The following is a 20656-nucleotide window of genomic DNA, read 5'->3' as shown; positions in this document are numbered from 1 at the left end:
CAAATCACCACTGGAAAGCAGGCCTGGAGGGGAACTAGGATGGTGTGGTTCAGGAAGGAAACTTCAGGAAAAATGAAGGCTTAGTGGAAAGGATACTATCGTGGAGGCTCTGAAAATAATTGAGGATACTTCTGTCACTCAGTGTGAGAAAGAGAAAAATAGTAGTTAGAGGGAAATTAAGGCAGGGAAATTAAAATGTAGTATAAGAAGAGAAATTTCATCTTACTCTACTACTTGACAACACAGTGAACATTTCTGTGACCATGACAAAGTAAACATTGGTGATCAATTTAGTTGGAAATGGCGATTTAACTGTACTTGGGAGGCAAGAGGGTAAGTTCTCATTTATCATAACAGGAAATCAATAGATAATATCTAAAATTAATAAATCAAGGAATAGACATACATGCATATTATTCAGAGATATGGAAATAGTCTCCGGAAGAAATGGTTCAAAGAGACAGCCTCAAGGGAGAGGAGGAGGTGGGGTGTCCAGGGGACTGTTGTTTTTCATTATAATTCTTTTGATACTAATTGATTTTTTTATTCCTATGCATTAATTACCTTAACCATTTTTTTAACCATTTTTTAAAAAGTATAGAATAATAATATTGAAGTGAGCTAGACCTGGGATCCACCCTTTGGGATCTATGAGTTGAGGCAAGTCATTTAAATTCCATAAATCAGTTTCATCTCCAGGAAAATGTTCATCATATTTAAATGGTGGAGGGTCAAAAGAGACAATACACACAGTTTTTAGTGCATGGTTGTTATATAATAATCATTCAATAAATGCTAAGCTTCAGAATCAGGGGAAAATGGGTTAAAAACCAAGGCTAAAATAGCATTTGGGAAATGACAGCATTTTGGCTAGACACCCTGCCTTCTGGTACATGACAACCATTGGATACAAACAAATGGACACCAGGTGAATGACAGCTGGATGGGTTGTGACCCACAGTCCAGACTAGAGTCATGGTGAGGATCACTGAAAGGATCAGCAGCCATGAGGGAAATCACAGTCAGCTCTCAGGAGTTGCCGCAGAGGACACCTGGAGAGTCACAGTCACTGGACAGTGCACCATCGCACACTCATCATTTTCTCTTCCTGTCTGTACCTTGTGGGGGATGTGTCAGAAGGAAAAGATTTAGAGGCTGTCAGGGTGAGGGTCAGAGGTCAGCTGGGGTCAGGAAGTCTATTTCATTGAGGTCACTCTCCTCTCCTTTCAATCTAATGAAGCCATTATTGGTGAAAGCAAGTGCCTGGCGTCTTGCTCTGTGAAGCAGGGCCAGCATGGGGAGCAGATGAAAGAAGGAAGGGGGTTCTGTTGGCTGGTCCTCCTGCCAATTCAAGAGGCCTGAGAGGTGAGAGGTGCACAGCCCCGCCTGATGGAGGGGCTAACGTGGGATGAAGGTGACAGGGTGGCATGAAAACAAGTTATTTTCAGTGTAATTGGGAGTGGACTCTTGCTCTCGCTCTCTCTTTCAGACACACACACACACACACACACACACACACACACACACATTTACATTACTTCAAAATTTCAGAACCGGAAGAAACCTTTCCCTAACAACTAACCCAATTCTCATTTTACACTTAAAGGGTAAAACCAGATGCCTTTCTTGCTGGAAGTACATATGCCACACATTTTATTTAACTATAGATTTATTGTCTGTCTCCTCCAGAATGTAAGCTCTACAAGGACAGGGATTTTATCTGTTTTGTTCACTGATATATCCTCAGTGCTTAAAATAGTGCCAACTGACACCTAATATATGCTCAATAAATATTTGTTAGGTGAGTGAGTGAATGAACAGATAAATGAACAGAAATGCTGCACACATCATATGCCCCCTTGATGAATCCCGAGCATATACTACATAGGAAGCATAGACACTATCCCATTTTTCCAAATGATTACACTGTAGATTTTTTTTTTTTTTCAATGGTAGGATGTATCAGGTATCCCCTGGTATTGGATTTTATTTTTTCAGTACTGGGCAGTGAATCCAGGGGTGTTCTACAAGTTAGTTACATCCAAGCCCTTTTTATCTTTTATTTTGAGACAGGGTCTATATAAATTGCTGAGGCTGGCTCCCACAAGATCCTCCTGCCTCAGCCTCCTGAATAGCTGGGATTACAGGCATGAGCACCATGCCTGGCTGGACCTGAAATTTTGAAATACCTGTTGTGGGAAATAGCTTTCTCAAATGCACACCATCATTCATGTTAGCAGATAGCCAGGGTTTTGAATTTAGAACACCAACCTGGACTCTATACAGAGTTCTCAAAATAACTTCTGAAATGGGAGCTGGGTATGGATGATTGCCCAGAAGAGGACCTGCTTTGGCTCTGATCAGATCTTTGATATGGGAAACCAAGAAACTTTGGGGTGGGCAATCAATGGAAATAACAGGCTCTAGCCATGGCCCGAAAAAAAGGAATCACAACCTTGGGTCCTAATATTTACTAATTTTATTTAATATATAGTCCCATTTAGTAGCTTTTTTTTTTTTTTTTTTTTTTTTTTTTTTTTTGTGGTACTGGGGATCGAACCCAGGGCCTTGTGCTTGCAAGACAAGCACTCTACCAACTGAGCTATCTCCCCAGCCCACCAGTAGCTATTTTTTAAAAAGAAGTTTTTTAACAAAAATTTGATTGGAGAGGAACATGATATCTTTATTTTATTTATTTATTTTTATGTGGTGCTGAGGATCAAACCCAGTGCCTCACACATCCTAGGCACTGCTCTACGACAGAGCCACAACCCCAGCCCTTGTAGCTGTTTTTCGTTGTAGTCCTAGGGTGGAACTCAGGGGTGCTCTACCACGAAGCTAAATCCCTAGCCCTTTTTATTCTTTTCTTTTGAGATAGGGTCTCACTAAATTGTCCAGACTGCAGTCACACTTGTGATCCTCCTGCCTCAGCCTCCTGAGTCACTGGGATTACAGGCATGTGACACCATACCCAACTCTCCACTTCTGTTTTTGCATGTACAAATCTTTTTCCTCATTTGTAAATGAGAACAGTACCAGTAATGATAACAACATACTAGAATTATGGAAATAATGTGGGCTTTGGAGTCAAGGAAGTGTAGGTAAAAATTTACCTCTGCCATGTATTAGCTGAGCAACATTAAGGAAAATGTATTGATTCATTAAGCTCCAGTTTCCTCTCCAATGAAGTGAAAATTTAATACGTACTCTTCAGAGTTATTGGAAGACTTGAAGGAGATAAGAAAAGTGCCTTTACTGATGGATGTAGAGGAACACACCTGTAATTCCATCAGCTCAGGTGACTGAGGCAGGAGAATTGCAAGTTGGAGGTCAGCCAGTCTGGGCAACATAGTAAAATCCTGTCTCAAAATTAAAAAAAAAAAAAAAAAAAAAAAAAGGAGACCTAGGGATGCAGTTCAGAGGTAGAACTCTTCTGAGGTCAATTCAAGCACTGCAAAGAAAGAAAAAACAAAAACATGTCTTTATTATTAATGAAGAATAAGAATAACAGTTATTATTATTGTTTAGCAGAATGTAAACTCCACAAAGACAGGGGTTTTGTTTGTGTTGCCTATTGATGTATTCCCAACACTTAAAATGATGTCTGCCATACAGGAAATGTTCAATAAATATTTAATTGGTGAGTGAATTATTATTATTACCAAGATCTCTTCCAACTCTTATTTTTAGAGTTATGAACCTACACAAGAGGAATTTAGCAATGTACCTTAGGCAGGAGGTGTTCTTTGTGTTGATACTATACAACACTTTAAAGAGTCCTCTTGCCCAGTGTGGTGGTACACACTTGTAATCCCAGCAGCTTGGGAGGCTGAGGCAGGAAGATCACAAGTTCAAAGCCAACCTCCACAATTTAGTGAGGCCCTAAGAAACTTAGCAAGACTTTGTCTCAAAATAAAAATAAATAAATCAAAAGGACTGGGGATGTGGCTCAGTGGTTGAGCAGCCCTGGGTTCAATCCCCAGAACCATAGATAGGTAGATAGATAGATAGATAGATAGATAGATAGATAGATAGATAGATGATAGATAAAAGTCCCCTTTCCCATCTTTTACCTAGATATTATTACCCTCAGAAACCAGTACATAAGAAACCTGTAATACTTAGCTATATTAGGTTTTTTATCTTCTTAACTAGACCATTACTTCTTGGAAGGTGGGATTGCTTCTTCTTTCATTATATTAATAGTAATTATTTTTTGGTACTGGGGATTGAACCCAGGGGTGCTTTACCACTGTGATACATCCCAGCCCTGTTTATTTTTTCTTTTGGGACAGAGTCTCTCTAAGTTGTTTAGGGTCTCACTATGTTGCTAAGGCTGGCCTCCAACTTGAGATACTCCTCTCAACCTCCCAAGTTTCTGGAATTACAGGAATGTGCCATCACACCAGGCTTTTACTTGTGTTTTTTAACATCATTATATTGCTTAATGCATATTACCTATCTGATTCCTCCACCAAACTTGTGGATTAGTACAATGACTAGATTATAGTAAGTACCTAATAAGTTCTCACTTACTGAAATGGGGACCCAGAAGAGGAAGAAGGTTTAGTCTGGAGTCCTGCCTTCCACATGGACAACCCCATTGAGAATGAAGAATCAAGTATGTTGGGAGCCTTATGTGTCCCTTTCTAAAGCATCCTCTGTCCCCACATATGCAACTTAATGAGACCCTGACCTCCTCTTCAGTTCTCCTGGAAATGAAACTGGAAGAGGCAACCAAGAAGAATAAAAATTATGACTATTTTAGTAATATTCACGTTTCCATTAAAACTCTTTTTAGGTGTCTTCTGTGGACCAGGCATTGTTCTAGTGAAAAATGTGGGGGAAGGTATGAATGGTCCCACTACTTGGGGAGTAAATGATCCAGTAGACTCTAGATCATAGAAACAAGCATGAGCATTTGCTATAATAACAGTACTAATTTATATTTATTAAGAACTGAACAGGCTTGGTGGCGCATGTCTGTAATCCCAGGTATTACAAGTTCACAGTCAATCTGGGCAACTTAGACTCTGTTTAGAAAAGGTTGGAGGTGTCATTCAGTGGTAGACTATCTCTGGGTACAATCCCAAGTAATGGGGGGGGGAAGGAAGAAAGAACTAACTATATGTCAGACAGTAGTATGAAAGATTTCCCTACACAATATAACTTCATACTCACAATATATCTGAGAACTAAGTATTCTTATTATCTCCACTGGACTGAGGAGGAAACTGAGGGACATAGAGGTTAAGGAATTTGCCCCAGGTCACAAAGCTGTAATAAACATGGGTAATCTGATCCCAATACCTGTGGTCTTATGACAAGTGCTAATAAATAAGGAAATTATTTGAAAATTAGTAATAGATAAATTAGTTTCCTTTTTAGTCTGGTCTTCTTTGGCAAAAAACAAACCAAAACAAAACTCTACTCTTTCCTTACCCTTTATGGACACAGTAGTTCTACACATTTTTCTGAAGCGAAGCTTGAGATACTCACACTACTTTCACAAAATCAGGCATTACTGAAAATGCCCTTTCTTTAGTGTCCAATAACGTCTCTTCATCTGTCTCAAGTATGAAGTATGTCTGTGTTAATGGGGAGGTTAAGGAAATCAGGTTTTCTGGATATGACGTGGAGGTGGGAACACAAGAAAGCATTCTCAAAGCTGGGAGCTAGGAGCCAAGAGCCTGGTTTTTTTCAGCACCAAGGACAGAGCTAAAGCGCCCTCAGGACCCTGGACAGAGGAGCTAGTCGCGCCTGCCGGGAAATCCAAAAATACTTCAAGGCGGACTTCGCGAAGCCAGAGCACTCAACTCTTTTCTCTTCATTTCTTCAGACGACTTCGGCCACCTGCTCCTGAATCTTAGAAAAAGAGGTACAGGAAACAAATATATTTTAAGGGCGCTACTGACGGGAAGATAAAACTCTTAGAGGGGAAACTTATGTAAGTAAAAATGATTTCCACTAAAGTCCTCGGAGAATTCTTCAAAGATCTAAATTACAGTCTACAGTTGGCAGTGGGACACTACTTATGATATGTGTTAATGATACTTATTTTTTAGGCTGAATAGGAAAGGGTCCCCGTAGTCCTTTTTATGTCCAAAGTCCTATCCTCCATTCCTTACACTCAAGTTTTAGTCTCGTCTAGAGTACTCTGTAGGACAGGGAAATCTCTCCACAATCCCTGGTTCCCACCCCATCTTCCCCTTCCCTACCCCCACTCTTTCCCTTTCTCACTTACACACGTGGTCACGCGCGCGTACACACACACAGCTGCAGCGTGAGAACTACGAGTTGTTCTGCACACTTGTGGAGAAGACTGAACTCAGCAAGCGGATGCCCCCGAAAGCAGGCTCTGTCCCTTTAAGTGGGTTGAGGCAGTGGGGGAGGGGAACTGGCCGGAGCTGGCATTGTCCAGTTTGAACTGAGCACCGGAAGTGAAGGGGCAGGGCCAGGGCCGTGCACTGAGCCCCGGGCCATTGTCCATCTCCGACCAGGGCAGTAGCCAACCCACTGGCCCACCCTCTTTATCTCCTAGAACGGAGGCTTCCTCTTAAAATGAGGAGATCCCCTAGTTCAGTTCCTCCGCCAACCCCGTTATGGGGACGGTAGCGCACTTTAGGATGGTGATTCTGAGACGAGGAGGGTCTGGAAATCTCAGTGTCGCGAGTACTGGAGGAAGTGCCTCCACCCACCAACCCACTCAGCCCCTCTCCCAGCAGTGGATGGAAAGGGCTGGGGGTGGGGTGGGAGGGCACTGGTGAGAGGGACACACTTCCAGGCTCTTTGGGTTCCTCCTGTTCTCCCAGGGAGCGCTATCTGAAAACAACTTTAGACACTGATTTGGAAGGAAGGAAAGAAGGAAGGGTTCTTTACACCACATCAATTAAGAGCGCCTTCTCTATTCTAGTTGGGGAATATCCAGAAAACTCTTCGTCAAAACTCCAGGAGGCAGACATTTAGTTGTAGTCAGGCAGGCTGACTTTGAGAGGCAGCGCCTTGGTCAGGACCTGAGATCAGCGCTACGGGATCTACAGCCTCTCCCCTGCTCCCCAGCCCCGACTTCCTAGTGTCCAGAACTCCAGGTCTATCTAAGCACACGGGGGTGGGGGGTGAGAGCGGGTCAGCGCCAAGCAGCCGGGTCAGTTCAGAGGCCTAAGGGGGAAGGGGGGAGGGGCGCTCAAGGACTGGGGGAGGGGGAGGGCTCATCCATTTCTCCCTTGACAGGTGGTTTGTGTTTCTGATTGGCCAGCGCCACCAGGCTCACACCTCCCTCCCCCAACTCTCTGGAATGTATAATTATCTGCGCGGGGGGTGGGGGTAGTGTGTGAGTGTGTGTGGGAGCAGTCACGTGGTTTTAAAACTAGCCCCCCAGGTCCCCCACCTGTATCTGCTTTGGGGACCCCACTGAGTCCTTAAAGTGCAGGATCCCAAATTCTGGGGTACGCAAGACTTCTAGGGCAGACGATCCCCATCTCCAGATGTATGTATGTGGAGGGGTTATCAAACCTCAAGGTTCTGAGAAGGGACACCCCAGAGGTGTCAGAGCCAGAGCGTTGGGGGAGGGCCAGAGTCGGAGCCAGAGGGAAAGGGAGGGGAAAGGAGAAGGAGGGGAGGGGAGGGGAGGGGGCTGCCCGCGGGGGGTTGGGTCATTGTCTTTTAGAATTTGGGAGCCTTTGAAAAGCCGTGGGCCCTCCCACCGCTATTGTGCGGGGGAAGATGTAGCAGCCTCTTCTCCGAACCACCCCTTTGCCTGCGGACTTCTCTGGGGCCAGCAGCCGCCCGACTAGGGGCCCGGGGCCACGGGCTCAGCAGACGACCATGGGCTCGGTGTCCAACCAGCAGTTTGCAGGTTCGAGTTCGGGACTTAGCGGGGACACCTTAGGGGGCAGGGCGCCCAGGAGCCAATTAGAGGGGAGGTGGGGAAGTATCCCCCGGGCTGCCCGTTGTACCCCAAGTCGGTGCGGCTTCCTGCTTCACTGGGCCATCTCTGGAGCAAGGAACCCTGGAGTCCCAGTGGCGTGTGCGCCGAACCTGCGGGGGCGGAGGGAGAGAAGAGGAGGGGCCTGTCGGACAGTGTGTCCCCCGGCAGCGTGCTGTGGGAAGAGGAGCAAAACTTTCGGGGCACCACTGGCCTCGGTGTAAGCTTGGGGAGCGCGGGTGGCGGCCGGGACAGGTCTTTTTCTCGCCAGCTGCCTGGTACATGCCCCCTCCTGGGTGTACACCGCGGGCTGGACACTGGGGTCTCCCGGCTGGATCCTGAGAGGGCCCTCCGTGGCCCTCCAGCTGAGCGTCCGGCCCTCCCTATCTCCAGGTGGCTGCACCAAAGCGGCGGAGAAGGCGCCCGAGGAGGCGCCGGCGGACGCGGCCCGGGCAGCAGATGAGCCGCAGCTGCTGCACGGTGCCGGCATCTGTAAGTGGTTCAACGTGCGCATGGGGTTCGGCTTCCTGTCCATGACCGCCCGCGCCGGGGTCGCGCTCGACCCCCCAGTGGACGTCTTTGTGCACCAGGTGAGACTGATTCTGGTAACTTTGCTGGGGAAAGAGGAACTAGGAGCGCGTATCCACCGGTGGCCGGACAAACTCGGCTGTTGGACTGAAGATCAGGGACTCATTGTGCGACCCCATCTTTGCCCAAGCACCCCAATTCTCAGGGCCCATTAACTACAACCTGGCGAGAGAGGGATGCAGCACTGATTATCAGTGCCCCCCGCCCCCTTCCGGGAACCCCTCCGGCTTACCACGTGTCTATTACCTCTCTCCCCTGGGAAGAGGGCAGGGGGCAGAGAGGTGACCCCATGTGGCAGAAACTAAGGTTGTATTGTGCTTGCGGGTGGGGGGAGGGCGAGCAGGCCGGCCAGGAAAGCACATGCCGGGCCTGACCGGGCGCCCAGCGCCTTTAACGTCTGAATATAGCTCCGAGGGCGGGAGAGAGTGAGGGGAACTAGTTACCAGATCCAAAGGCATAAAGCTGGGAAGTCAGCCGTGTCCCCTGTTTAATGCCGACCTCACCCAAGAGGTCATCCAAAACTCAGGCCCTGGGGCCTGGGTAGGTTCAGCAGATTCCTGAAGGATCCATCTGGGGTCTTGAAAGCTCCTTTAGAAGATTCGTTACAGTTCAGGACTAAGGCCTTTGCTCTCCAACTTCTGCCAGAAGGAAAACCTTAAGGAACCCAGGCCTTAACATTCCTGGGACGGGCTAGGAGGAAGTTAGGTCGGTGCAACCCCAAGTTCTCAGTTAACGCAGGGCAGCACAGTATGGGGTGAAATTCAGTGTCGAAGGGCAGGGGGTGGAGGGAGGCTGGCCTCTGGACCTATTCTCCTCAGCTTGGCATTTATGGCCCCAGACAGCCATTGATTGCTGTCCTAACATTCCTAGCCTCAAACAAGGAGCCAGAGACCTTGGTCTCCCTCCTCCCAGGCTTCCTAGAGGTATTGCAGTTATCCCGGGCCACTAGCTCAGGGATAAAGGAAGTTGTTGCATGTGCCTGTTCCATCTTGATGGTTGGGACTGAACCTGGAAACAAAAAATTGCTAATCCCAGGCCCTGTGAGTTGACATCCAGGCCGGGCAGGGAGGGGTTACTTCGGGGAGGTTGGCTTTAGGAGCCATGGGGGAGGGGAAAGGAGGATGTGGGGATTAAGGGTTGGAGCCTGAGGGATGGCATTCTGGAGGGGGAGGGGTGGGGAAGGGAGATGCTGGGTGGACGGTGGGAGGCAGTAGAGAAGTCTCCAGTCCTCAGTGAGGAGGTTGAGGAGGGGAAATTATGAAGACAGAGGATTCAGGGAGATAGGGACACACTGGTTACTGTTAGCTGTTGGTGCCATAGGGTCACTGGACTTCTAGAACATCTGCCAAAAGGACCCCCAGTAGGAAGCTTAACTACCCTTTTGCAGCCCCTTCCTTCACCCCCCACCCCCATTAGACAACTAGTTTCTGGTTGGTGTCTTTGCCCCCATCTCATTTACATATGTGGATGATAACCCACAGGAAGTAATTGTGGGAGAAAGAAGGGAATTGGCCTCTTTAGATCTATTAAATCACTTTATTACAGGAACCAGCTTTGAATGGCCCTCCTCAGCGGGGTGGCAAGCCTCCCCCACTCTCCCATTTATCTGATCACAAAGAGATTAAAATCTTTTCTGGTATGGAGACAGACTGGACAGCTTCCCCAATTTTGGGAGGTCGGAATAAGAGTCAGATCCAACATTTTCTTGACTTCCCTCCAAAGACTGCTAAGTAGGGAGGGACTAAGGGGAATGTGTCCCCTGATCTTCTGGATTTCTTTAGTGATCAAATGGGAATCTGTGCCTCAGCAGGCTTACCCTTAGGATCCAGAACAATTGGAAAACTTGGATACCATGGAAGAAAGCAGGGACCAGCTTGGGTACACTCTGGACTTCAAGGTCTTGGAATGTCCAAGGGATGAATAGTTGAATAAGTTTTCAGGAGGGAGCCGAGCTGGAATAAAGAATCAAGAATCTGTTCCCTAATTCCCACTCTCCCAACTCTAGTCAAAGAGAACAATAACTGGTCTTTATGATAGTGTGCCTTGGGTTTGGACGGACCACAGACTGCACCTTAGTACGTTAGCCTAGTAATTTGAAATCCCTCTCTGGATACCTAATGGCAGAGGAGATTTGTAGATGCTGGATAACCTGTAAAAATTGTTTGCTGGGGGAGGAAAGTTACTGAAATGGAGAGGGTAAGAAATCTTTTTTAAAAACTTCTCACTCTTTAGCCGTTGGTTGTTGGGCACCCTAGGGGTGGGGTGAGGTTGTAAGCACAATGATCCTAAGGTAACATTTGCCAGGGAGATGGGATTATAAGCCCTTCTGAGATTGGGTTTATAAGGTTCCCAACACCCTGTTAACTACTATTAGACTCCCTTCCACATACTTTTATGTACCCCTGGGGTAAGTAAGTGTGAGGAAAAGCTTATTTTTGGCACCCCTCAAAAAATACCCACAAAGCAAAGAGATTTCTATAACATCCCTTTTACCAGCCATGGTCTTTAGATCTAGAAAATCTCTGGAGTTAGGGGAATTTAAGTATCATAATAATGGTAGATGGTAAGCTCTTGAATCAAGGTTTCTTGACCTCAGCATTATTTGACATATTTTGAGCAGGGTACTTCCTTATCGTGGGGTTTGTGTTGTTAATTTTAGGAAGTATAGTAGGATTCTGGTGTCTGTTCCCTAGAAACCAGTTGTACCCTTCAGTTGTGACAACCAAAATGTCTCCAGACATTGCCAAATATCCCCTGGGAGGCAGAATCACCTCCAGTTGAGAAACCATTCTACAGGGAAAACAGCAAGAAAGAGCTAAACTGCTTCCTTTTTCCCGGAGATTCACCAAGAATGTGAAAATCCCTGTGGCCATTTTAAGAGTTCTGCCTTAACTCATGTTTCCTGTGGCTCAAGACTCAAACTACCCAGATTCGTAGAAATTCTGTAAATAAGAAAAAATGTCTTGCTTTTCCATAGTGCCTAAGAACCATAATAGGTTTAAACTGGTTTTCTGACTAAAATGCTATATTAGAAGGCTCGGAAGCAAGAAGAGCCCGTAGTTGACCAAGAGACCAAATGGGGTTAGGAGAAAACATTTTTCAATACTGAGAAGCCATATGGCCTGCTTTTTTGAAAGAAAATTCTGGAGTGGTGAGAGCAACATCTTTCAGGGTCTAGGTTAGAACTATTGGGTTTAAAGTGCCTCTTTCAAAGTCGCCTGGTTTTAACTTTGCACCTCTGATTCCTCACTTCATTTCTAATTATTAATGTATTTCTCTTATACTCTCCTAACCAATGTGTAATCTTTTTGAAAAGAAGGGACCAAATGTATGAATGAAAAAGGTAAGGGGGTCTTGTCTTGAGCACCTTGGTAAATCAGGAGTACACTGTGAGATCCATGTCAGCAGAGGTCTGCTCAGAGAAAAGGACCAGTGATAGGGGATGGGTGTTCATTAGTAGCTGGTCTTTCAAGACTGACTAGAATATGACCTGGCACACTGTGACACCATGAATGTTGGTATACCACAACTGAGCCCCAGTAGGATACTCTTCTTGGTGGACTGGAAGCTGCAATTTCGGTGACTTCATTAGTTAATTCATTCCCATCTTTTTTGTTTTGTTTTGTGTACTCCTTGCCCAGTACTGGGAAGGGAACCCAGGGCCTTGTGTTTGCTAGGCAAGTACTCTACTACCCAGTACATTCACAACTACCTACTCTACTACCTAGTACATTCACAATTTAATGGGAAAAGGCAGGTTAAAAATAAGTCACCTTGATTTTTCAGAATGTTGGTAAGAAGTTGTGTGTTAATTTGGGTATCATGGAATCTTCTGGGATCTTTCTCTGAATAGAAAAATGTCCCATGTAAAGACTATGCCACTATCCTGAGCAAAGTGTCAAATACAGGAAGCTTCTACCTGTTGGTTTGTGACACTATTGCCTGGCCAATAAGGGGCTTTTAGTGACTTACTAGGGCAGTGTTATTGCTCAGACCTTTCTACTCAATCACCTACCTACCGTTCTGGAATCCGTTTTGTGTAGAAACTGCTCTGGGTACAATCACACCTCCCTTCTTTCTGCAGATAGGAACAATAATTCTGTGTAGCACTAGTCCGAGGGGGAGAAGGAGGAAACTTCCAAGAATAGTATATAATTTTTAGCATCTCAGGTTGGAGTTATTTAATCCAAACAGGAAACAACAGTCCAAGAAGGGCCATGGCTGTTCTATACAGCAGAGTACAAGAATGGGTTTTTGTCATAAAATTCCAGAAAGTTTATTCCCACACTGCATTCCTTAAGCAAGGTGGAGGTGGAGTGCGTTCAAAATAAGCACTTTCCTTGCAACTCCTTCATCCTAAGGATGGAAGAAGGCAAGGTGATCACAGTAAGGTGCTGAAGAGCGAGAACTACTCACATACACATACATGTTCACAGTTCAGAACCCCTTGGTCCCTGCGTCTAGTCTCCCTCTAGCTTGCCTTCTGCACATGCTGATGCATAGCACCATCTGGTGGCGAACTGTGGGCAGGACCCAGTGGGCCTGGCTCCTCTGAGGCACGGTGTTGGTCGGGGTAGGCTGCCTGCAACCTTTGGTTCTGGGCATCTTTTTCTACCCTCCTCCAAATAAACTGGTTCTTGGTGAACTGGTTGGGTTCCTAACTCCTATAAAGCCCTACTTCCTGAAATGAAGCTCAAGTAGAGCTCTGACAGGGCTAAGTTTATTAAAATTACTTTTATGTGCTTTACTTTTTTTTTTTTTTTTTTTTTTTTTTGTGGTGCTGGGGATTAAACCCAGGGATGGTGCTTTACCACTCAGCTACATCCCCAGCCCTTTATTTTCAGACAGGGTTTCCCTAAATTTCCCTAAATTGATCTTGAACTTGGAATCCTTCTGCTTTGGCTTTTCAAGTTGCTGGGATTTATAGGCATGTTCTAGCATGTTGGGCTTTTATATGTTTCTTATTATTTCTACTAGAGTTTGAAATAAGGTCTGTGATTTGCATTGTATTGGATCATGCTGTTTGTATTGGCTAACAGGCTGTTTGCAATCAGCCCAGCTCTTTGCCTTTCACTATGACTTTACTCAGGGTGCTTATTAACCCTCTGTCTCCATGTTGTTGAACTGTAAGGTCATAAGACTTGCCACATGAATTTTATATGAGGGTTAAATGAGTTAACACTGTTATGTTATGCTTAACATATAGTAAGCATCAATTAATAACCGTTATTTTGGATACTAGAGAACTTAATTTGTTCAACAAATACTTGTGTACTGCTAGAAACCTAGAGCTGAGGGTAGAGGCATACTGGGTAACTTAACTGGGTGTTGCAGGAGAGCTGAAAATCTGTTTGGAGTTCCATGAAGTTGTAGCAAGTGCCCTGAAATTCTGACTGTTGCCACTTATGGGAAGAAACAATGTGAATAAAATCAGCAGTGATCTAGTTGGAAGGGGCCTGATTTGTACATTAAGTCTGATCTCTTGATTTGGCATGATTAAAAGAATCAGAACCTTAAACTTTTTAAATTCCTATTTCCTGAGTGACCCCTAAGTTCCACATCTCTCTACATTTTGGCAGAAGCTGTGGCTGGGAAGGGATGTTTGTATGTGGTGGGGGAGGGGCAGTCAATGAGGTATTAAGAAGGGAGCAGAAGGTATAAGTACCACCACCTTCAATGGAAGTCATACCTTGACATCAACTAAAGAGAGGTTTGCTGCAACTGCCTCCAACTAAAGAGATGTTTGCTGCAACTGCCTCTACCAACTTAGCCTGTGCAGCGAGCCCAGGCAGGCTGCCCACCTTAACTTGAACAAATTGGGAAAGGAAGATGGGATTCCTCTCTTCCTCAACTTCTTGGCTTTAAAATGTTTATCTGGATAAATAATTAAGGCTCCAGCAAGAAGGATTTGACTGAAGGCACCCTGGTGGGAGTGGGGGTCCTCTTTTTAGTTAGATCTAGGAGGTATGGGGTGGACAGACCTGAGAAGGGAAGATGGCTACTGGAGGTGACTTTGGCAAACTGGGCAAGACTGACTGGGGAAGAGAGGTGTTTCTGTATCCTTTTACCCCACTGTGACCATAACCCCAACATGGAGAGGAAGGGAGGAACTGATCCTGTCCAATATGGGGGAGGGGAAGAGCATACAGGGGGATCTGTGCCTTGGAACTCCAGGAATCTGACCACCAGAACCAACCAGTGTCAACCCTTTGTTTCTGGGGCTGGGCTCTATTGGGGGAGCTCAGGCCATGCCCCTCCCCCGCCAAGCCTTTTCTCTTTGGAGGGGATGGGGAGAGGGCGGGGCCTTGCTTTGTGTGTGGTTGGGGGTGGAATGGGGGTAGTACAAGAATTTCAGGCTCCTTTCAGATTCAGGCCCTGGGAGGCTGGCTCTGTTGGGCTGCACGCTGATTACCTATCTGATAAGAGAGGAATTCAAACTATGTGTTTTGGAAAGGAATCAGGAAGGGGGGCAGGGAGCCACCCCTGGAGACCACCAGTTTAAATCCTGGCCAGCCGGTTAGGTCGAGGTGCCTGCAGGGGTGTTTCAGACCTCAAGTCTCCCAGTGATAGAGCGATCTGAGGGAATGAGTCAGTCTTACAGTGCCTGTCCCTATGTATGGTGCCCCCTGCTCCAAAAATGATTGACTAAACTGGAGTTTGGAGAAGCCATATTTTTGTGTTTCCAGAGCTGGTTAGTGATAAAACCAGAGTTGATTTTGAGTCTCTTGACACTTGGTTCTCCTTGTTACCCTGCCCCCAACCAGCCTAAAGAAGTGAGTAATTGCCACTCACCCAGGATTTATGTGTGTTAGGAGGCTAAGTGTTAACTACTTTTCATGCATAAAACCTCATGGTTCCACCATAAAATTAGTTTATACTCCATTTTATAAATGAGTAAGGAAAGGAGGGTGAAGTATCTGACTTTTAATCCTTGTTCTTAACACTCATTGCTGAATCACAGCTGGAATTACCTGGGGAGAAGGCTCCTGGTCTTGCTCCTCCAGTACCTTCCAACTCACTGAGTTATCTCTTGTCCTGGCTCAGTGAGAGACAAGTCCGATCTAAGGTTAAATTTAGAGTGGTTTCTGTGCAACAGGGAAGAAAAGAGGTCCTTTGGCCACTGTGGCGTTTTTATTTCCTGTTTGAATGCTCTACTCCTTTGCCCACATCAAGCTGGGGCAGTGTGCTGGGAGGCATCACATCCCTGGATGTTCTGGGAGGATAAAAACAAGTGAAGGGGGTGTTTGGGTGTGATTCAGGGGTAGATCACATGCCTAGCATGTGCAGAGGCTCTGGGTTCAATCCCCAGCACCCTTATTCCTGTCTAGGAGAAAAAAGTGGAAGAAGCCTATAGCTTTGGAATATTCCTATGATAGGACAGTTGCAAATAATAACAAAGTATTTTCTGCATACTTGATATTTCCATGTCCATGTAATTTTCATTAAACCTATTAAGTTAAAAGGCACTGGGTTTTTTTTTTTTTTTTTTTTTTTTCCATTTTTTTGTTCTTGTTTTGGTTTTGTTTTTTTTTGTTTTTTCATTTTCTAGATCTGAGGCTCAGATGTGAATGACTGATAGAGGTCACACAGCCAGTAACTAGAAAGAAAGCATTTTATAAGGCAGGATATGTATTACTCCTAAGCCTGTATTCTTAACCAGTACCCTTGATAGAAGATTTTTTTGTACCTAGGATTGGACCCACAGGTGCTTAACCACTGAGCCACATCCCCAGCCCTTTTAAAATTTTTTAAATTTTGGGATAGGATCTTACAAAGTTGCCTAGGGCCTTGCTAAGTTATTGAGGCTGGCTTTGAACTCTCTATGGAAGTTTTGTCTTTTACAATATCATCTTAATTAAAATAAAAGTTAGCCACATGTTGGGGTGCACAGATCTGTAATCCCAGCTACTGGGAAGCTGAGGCAGGGGAACACAAGTTCAAGGTCAGCTTCAGCAACTGGAGAGATTCCATCTCAAAATTAAAAATAAAAAGGGCCATAGACATGGTTGTCATTGTGCACCACCACACCTGGCCCTTCTTGACATATTTGACACACTGGTTGTTTTACCCTAGTAAGGTGAAGTTGTAATGAAGACTTTTCTAGAGAGGGCATGGGAGATACTATCACCTCTACTAAAATGTTGTTGATGTACCAAGTGGCATGGTAGCTGTGAGTTTTAAGTCAGGAACTCTGGGTTCTTCCGATGCTTGTATTGCCATTCAGCTAGTTGTATGGATAACTCCCCTTCCCTTTTATTTTTTTTAAGGCTGCCAGGCTATTTATTTACTGCTTTGTAAGTATCACATTTTTTAAAGTTTTGGTACAAATGTGTATTTTCATGGGATTATTCCATACAAATTGTTCTAAACATGGCTTTTTTTCCTTTAATTGTGTTATGTGGTCATCTTAAGTTAAATAATTTAAAAATCTGTCTCCTTATTGCCATGTGTCTTGGCACATGTTTATAGTCCCAGCTACTCAGAGGGTTGGGGCAAGAGGATCAGAAGTTCAAGGCCAGACTGAGCAACACAGTGAGACCCCATCTCAAAGAAAACAGAAACAACCACCTAAAAAAAAAAAAAAAATTACTTCTGTTCTTTAATTCATCCAAAAATGTGCTAGGTATTATCTGAAGTACCAACATGGTCTTTTACATTTTTTTTAATGTCTGAATGGTATTCACTATTGTGTCTATACCATATTATATTCAGCCATTCCCTGCAAATAAGGTAGTAAGTTATTTACAGTTTTTAACACCAATGACATACTGAATTTTATGCTGTTTTCCTGAAAATTAAACCTATTAATACTTATATAATTCTTTTTTAAATATGTAGTTTTCCTTAACATTTAGGTGTTTAATTCCCTTGAAACACATTTTGATATGTATGATGATAAAGTCTAGGAAACTGGCTTTATTTCCAAGTGAATAATTAGTTTGTTTCAGCAAAATCTGACTTGTTTTCCTCATCCACTGATTCCTCCATATAGTCCTGGATCTTGCTGTGACTTTCACTTTAATTCCCTCATCTGCCTCATGCTGTGTTTATCCTTCAACTTTGAGTAACACTTTTGATATAATTTCAAACTTAGAAAAAGATTACAAGAATATGGGGGGATGGGAACTCCTATGTTCATATAAAAATATACAACCAGTGAAACTCTACATCATGTACAACCTCAAGAATGAGGATCCTAATTAGAATAAGTTATATTCCATGTATGTATAATGTGTCAAAATGCACTCTGTCATGTAAAAAACAAAGAAAGGTACCAGAGAGATGGAGGACTTGTTGATGTTTGTATGCATGTAAAATAGTCTTTGATTCTGTACGTTTATTCTAAGTCCATGGTTATTCTGCCTTTCAAATGTATCTACACATATCTCCATGGTTAAAAAAAGAGAAAGGATATTATAAGAATAATACAAAAAGTTCCTATATAACATTTACCCAGATTTATCATTTACATTTTGCTCCATTTGCTTTATCATTGCCTTTATCTTTGTACAGTTGTGGTTGGTTTTGCGGGGGGTTTTGGTACCAGAGATGGAGCCTAATGATTTATTTTGAGACAGGGTCCCACTAGTTGCCAAGCCTGGCCTTGAACTTGGAATCCTCTTCCCTCAGCCTCCTGAGTTCCCTGGGATTAAAGGTGTGAAGCCTGTGCCGAACTGTAGTAGTTAATTTTTTAACCATAAATTGTAGTATTCAGCATCTTTGTCTTTAAATATTTCCATGTGTATTTCCTAACAATAGGGACAATCTCTTATATCATCTCAGTGCAATCAGATTTGATATTGACATTTCTCCATAGTCCATATGCAAATTTTGTTAATTGTCCTATTTTTGTCCCATTTCAGGATCCAGTCCAGAATTTTGCATTCCATTTAACCACACAGTTCTTCCTGTTTTGTCCTTCATGATTTTGACATATTTGAAGTGTATAAGTCTGCGGTATAGAATGTCCCTCTATTTGGGTTTGTCTGATGTTCCCTAAAAGTTAGATTCAGAGTGAGCTGTTTAAAGTCATATATCTTTGGTGCATTGAACCTGGAAATAGGTGTCCCTTTTCAGTGTGTCCCATTATAGATTCAGTAATACTAAACTTAAAGAATGTGGCTAGGTTGGTCTCTGCCAGTTTTATCTGCTATAAATTTGCAATAAGTCTTGTTGGTCATTATTTCTTAAATTGTTGAACATTTTTTAATAAAAAATAATAATGCTTTAATATTAAAATGCTTAATTTTTTATCTTGTTCCCAATATTCTAGTTACTTGGTCTTCTGGTGATAATATAGAAACTGAGGCATTATGTGAACACAAAATGTTGAAGGGCTTTATAGTGTTACCCTTTCTATTCTGCAATTTTGTATTTGTTGATTTCTTACAAATGCTAACATTTAGACACTTTTTTTTTCTTTTTTTCTTTTTTTTTTTTAACTTAGGACTTTAAATTGGCTGTAAAACAATGTTTGGCATCTACTTATCATCATAACCTTTGCTAATGTCATGCAGTCTCTTGGAATTTAGTCCTTGCTGCTTAACGGGGAATGTCATCCTTGCTCTCCTATCTTATACGAACAGGTTTGTGCACTTCTGAGTTTTATGGTGTAATAATGGAAACGAATGGTAACATCTACCATGTTTCCTTTACCAGAGTAAGCTGCATATGGAGGGCTTCCGGAGTCTGAAGGAGGGTGAGGCAGTGGAGTTTACCTTTAAGAAGTCTGCCAAGGGCCTGGAATCCATCCGTGTCACTGGGCCTGGTGGTGTGTTCTGTATTGGGAGTGAGAGGAGGCCAAAGGGGAAGAATATGCAGAAGCGCAGATCCAAAGGAGACAGGTATGGCTTGGAAGGCCTAAGGGGGTATTTTTCCCAGTGTGTCAAATGTATCAGTTTACCAAAGGTAAAAGGAAGCCTATGGTCCCTCCTAATCTTGCTGTTGGGTTTGAAATATCTTATCTCTGAGCAGATTGTATCTTTTTATTTTTAGATGTATTTTTTATTTTGAAATAGGGTGTTTTTGGGGGGACGAGTACTGGGGATTGAACTCTGAGGCACTCGACCACTGAGCCACATCCCAGCACAATTTTGTATTTTTATTTAGAGACAGGGTTTCACTGAGTTGCTTAGCACCTCACTTTTTGCCAAGACTGGCTTTGATCCTCCTGCCTCAGCCTCCTGAGCCGCTGGGATTACAGGCATGTGCCAGTGCTCCCGCCTTGAGATAGGGTCTTGCTAAGTTACCTAAGACCTTGCTAAGTTGTTGAGGCTGGCCTCAAATTTGTGATACTCCTGCCTCAGCCTCCTGAGTCTCTGAATTTATAGGTGTGCACCACCATGCCCCACCAATATCTGACTTCTTAAATTTCTTTTATACTAAGGGTATGGTAGACTGTCATCTATTCCCCAAGATGCAGTTTGCCGTTGGGGTCAGTGACTCCTGCTCTTGGTATCTTAGTATTTTCAAATTGACATGAATCTGAAGATAATATGCAGTTGATTTGGAAAGAACTTAGAGATCAGCTAGTCTTTATTTCTTCATCTGTAAGTGGGGAAATTGGTCTCTGGGAAGGAAAGTGAGTGGAGTGAGAGGCCTGGACCCAAGCTCAGATGTTTTCCCTCTGGGGAGGACTCTAACCTCTTCTCATACCTTTATCTCACCTTTCCCACATTGCTTTGCGTACCAGGTGCTACAACTGTGGTGGTCTAGACCATCATGCCAAGGAATGCAAGCTGCCACCCCAGCCCAAGAAGTGCCACTTCTGCCAAAGCATCAACCATATGGTAGCCTCATGTCCACTGAAGGCCCAGCAGGCGCCCAGCTCCCAGGGAAAGCCAGCCTATTTCCGGGAGGAAGAAGAAGAGATCCACAGCCCTGCCCTGCTCCCAGAGGCCCAGAATTGAGCCACAGCGGGTGGGGGCTATTCTTTTGCTATCAGGAGTTCAAGGAGCAGGCATCAATCGGCAGAGTGGAGAAAGTGGGGATAAGGGTGGGTTGCGGGTAGACGGCAGTGCCAAGTTTCTCAGGCCGGGGTTCCCAGCATCATCCCGTCTTCCCTTTCAGTGGGGGGAAGGGGTGAGGCAAAGGAACTCCAACCATGCTCTATCCAAATGCAAGTAAGGGCTTTGGGGCAAAGCG

The 20656-nt window shown here is 44.3% G+C and overlaps 1 protein-coding gene across 1 annotated transcript; it reads left to right on the top strand.

Moving 5' to 3' along the window:
- The first annotated feature begins 7824 nt into the window (after positions 1 to 7824).
- Positions 7825 to 20421, top strand: Lin28a (lin-28 homolog A). Its single transcript, XM_047529554.1, has 4 exons — positions 7825 to 7855; positions 8318 to 8514; positions 19172 to 19356; positions 20205 to 20421. Exons 1-4 carry the CDS (start codon positions 7825 to 7827, stop codon positions 20419 to 20421), a joined length of 630 nt encoding a protein of 209 aa, XP_047385510.1.
- Positions 20422 to 20656: the final 235 nt, after the last annotated feature.

This window comes from Sciurus carolinensis, chromosome 1 (assembly GCF_902686445.1).
Source record: "Sciurus carolinensis chromosome 1, mSciCar1.2, whole genome shotgun sequence".
NCBI classification, from domain to species: domain Eukaryota; kingdom Metazoa; phylum Chordata; class Mammalia; order Rodentia; family Sciuridae; genus Sciurus; species Sciurus carolinensis.
This window is presented reverse-complemented; position numbering and strand designations above follow the sequence as displayed.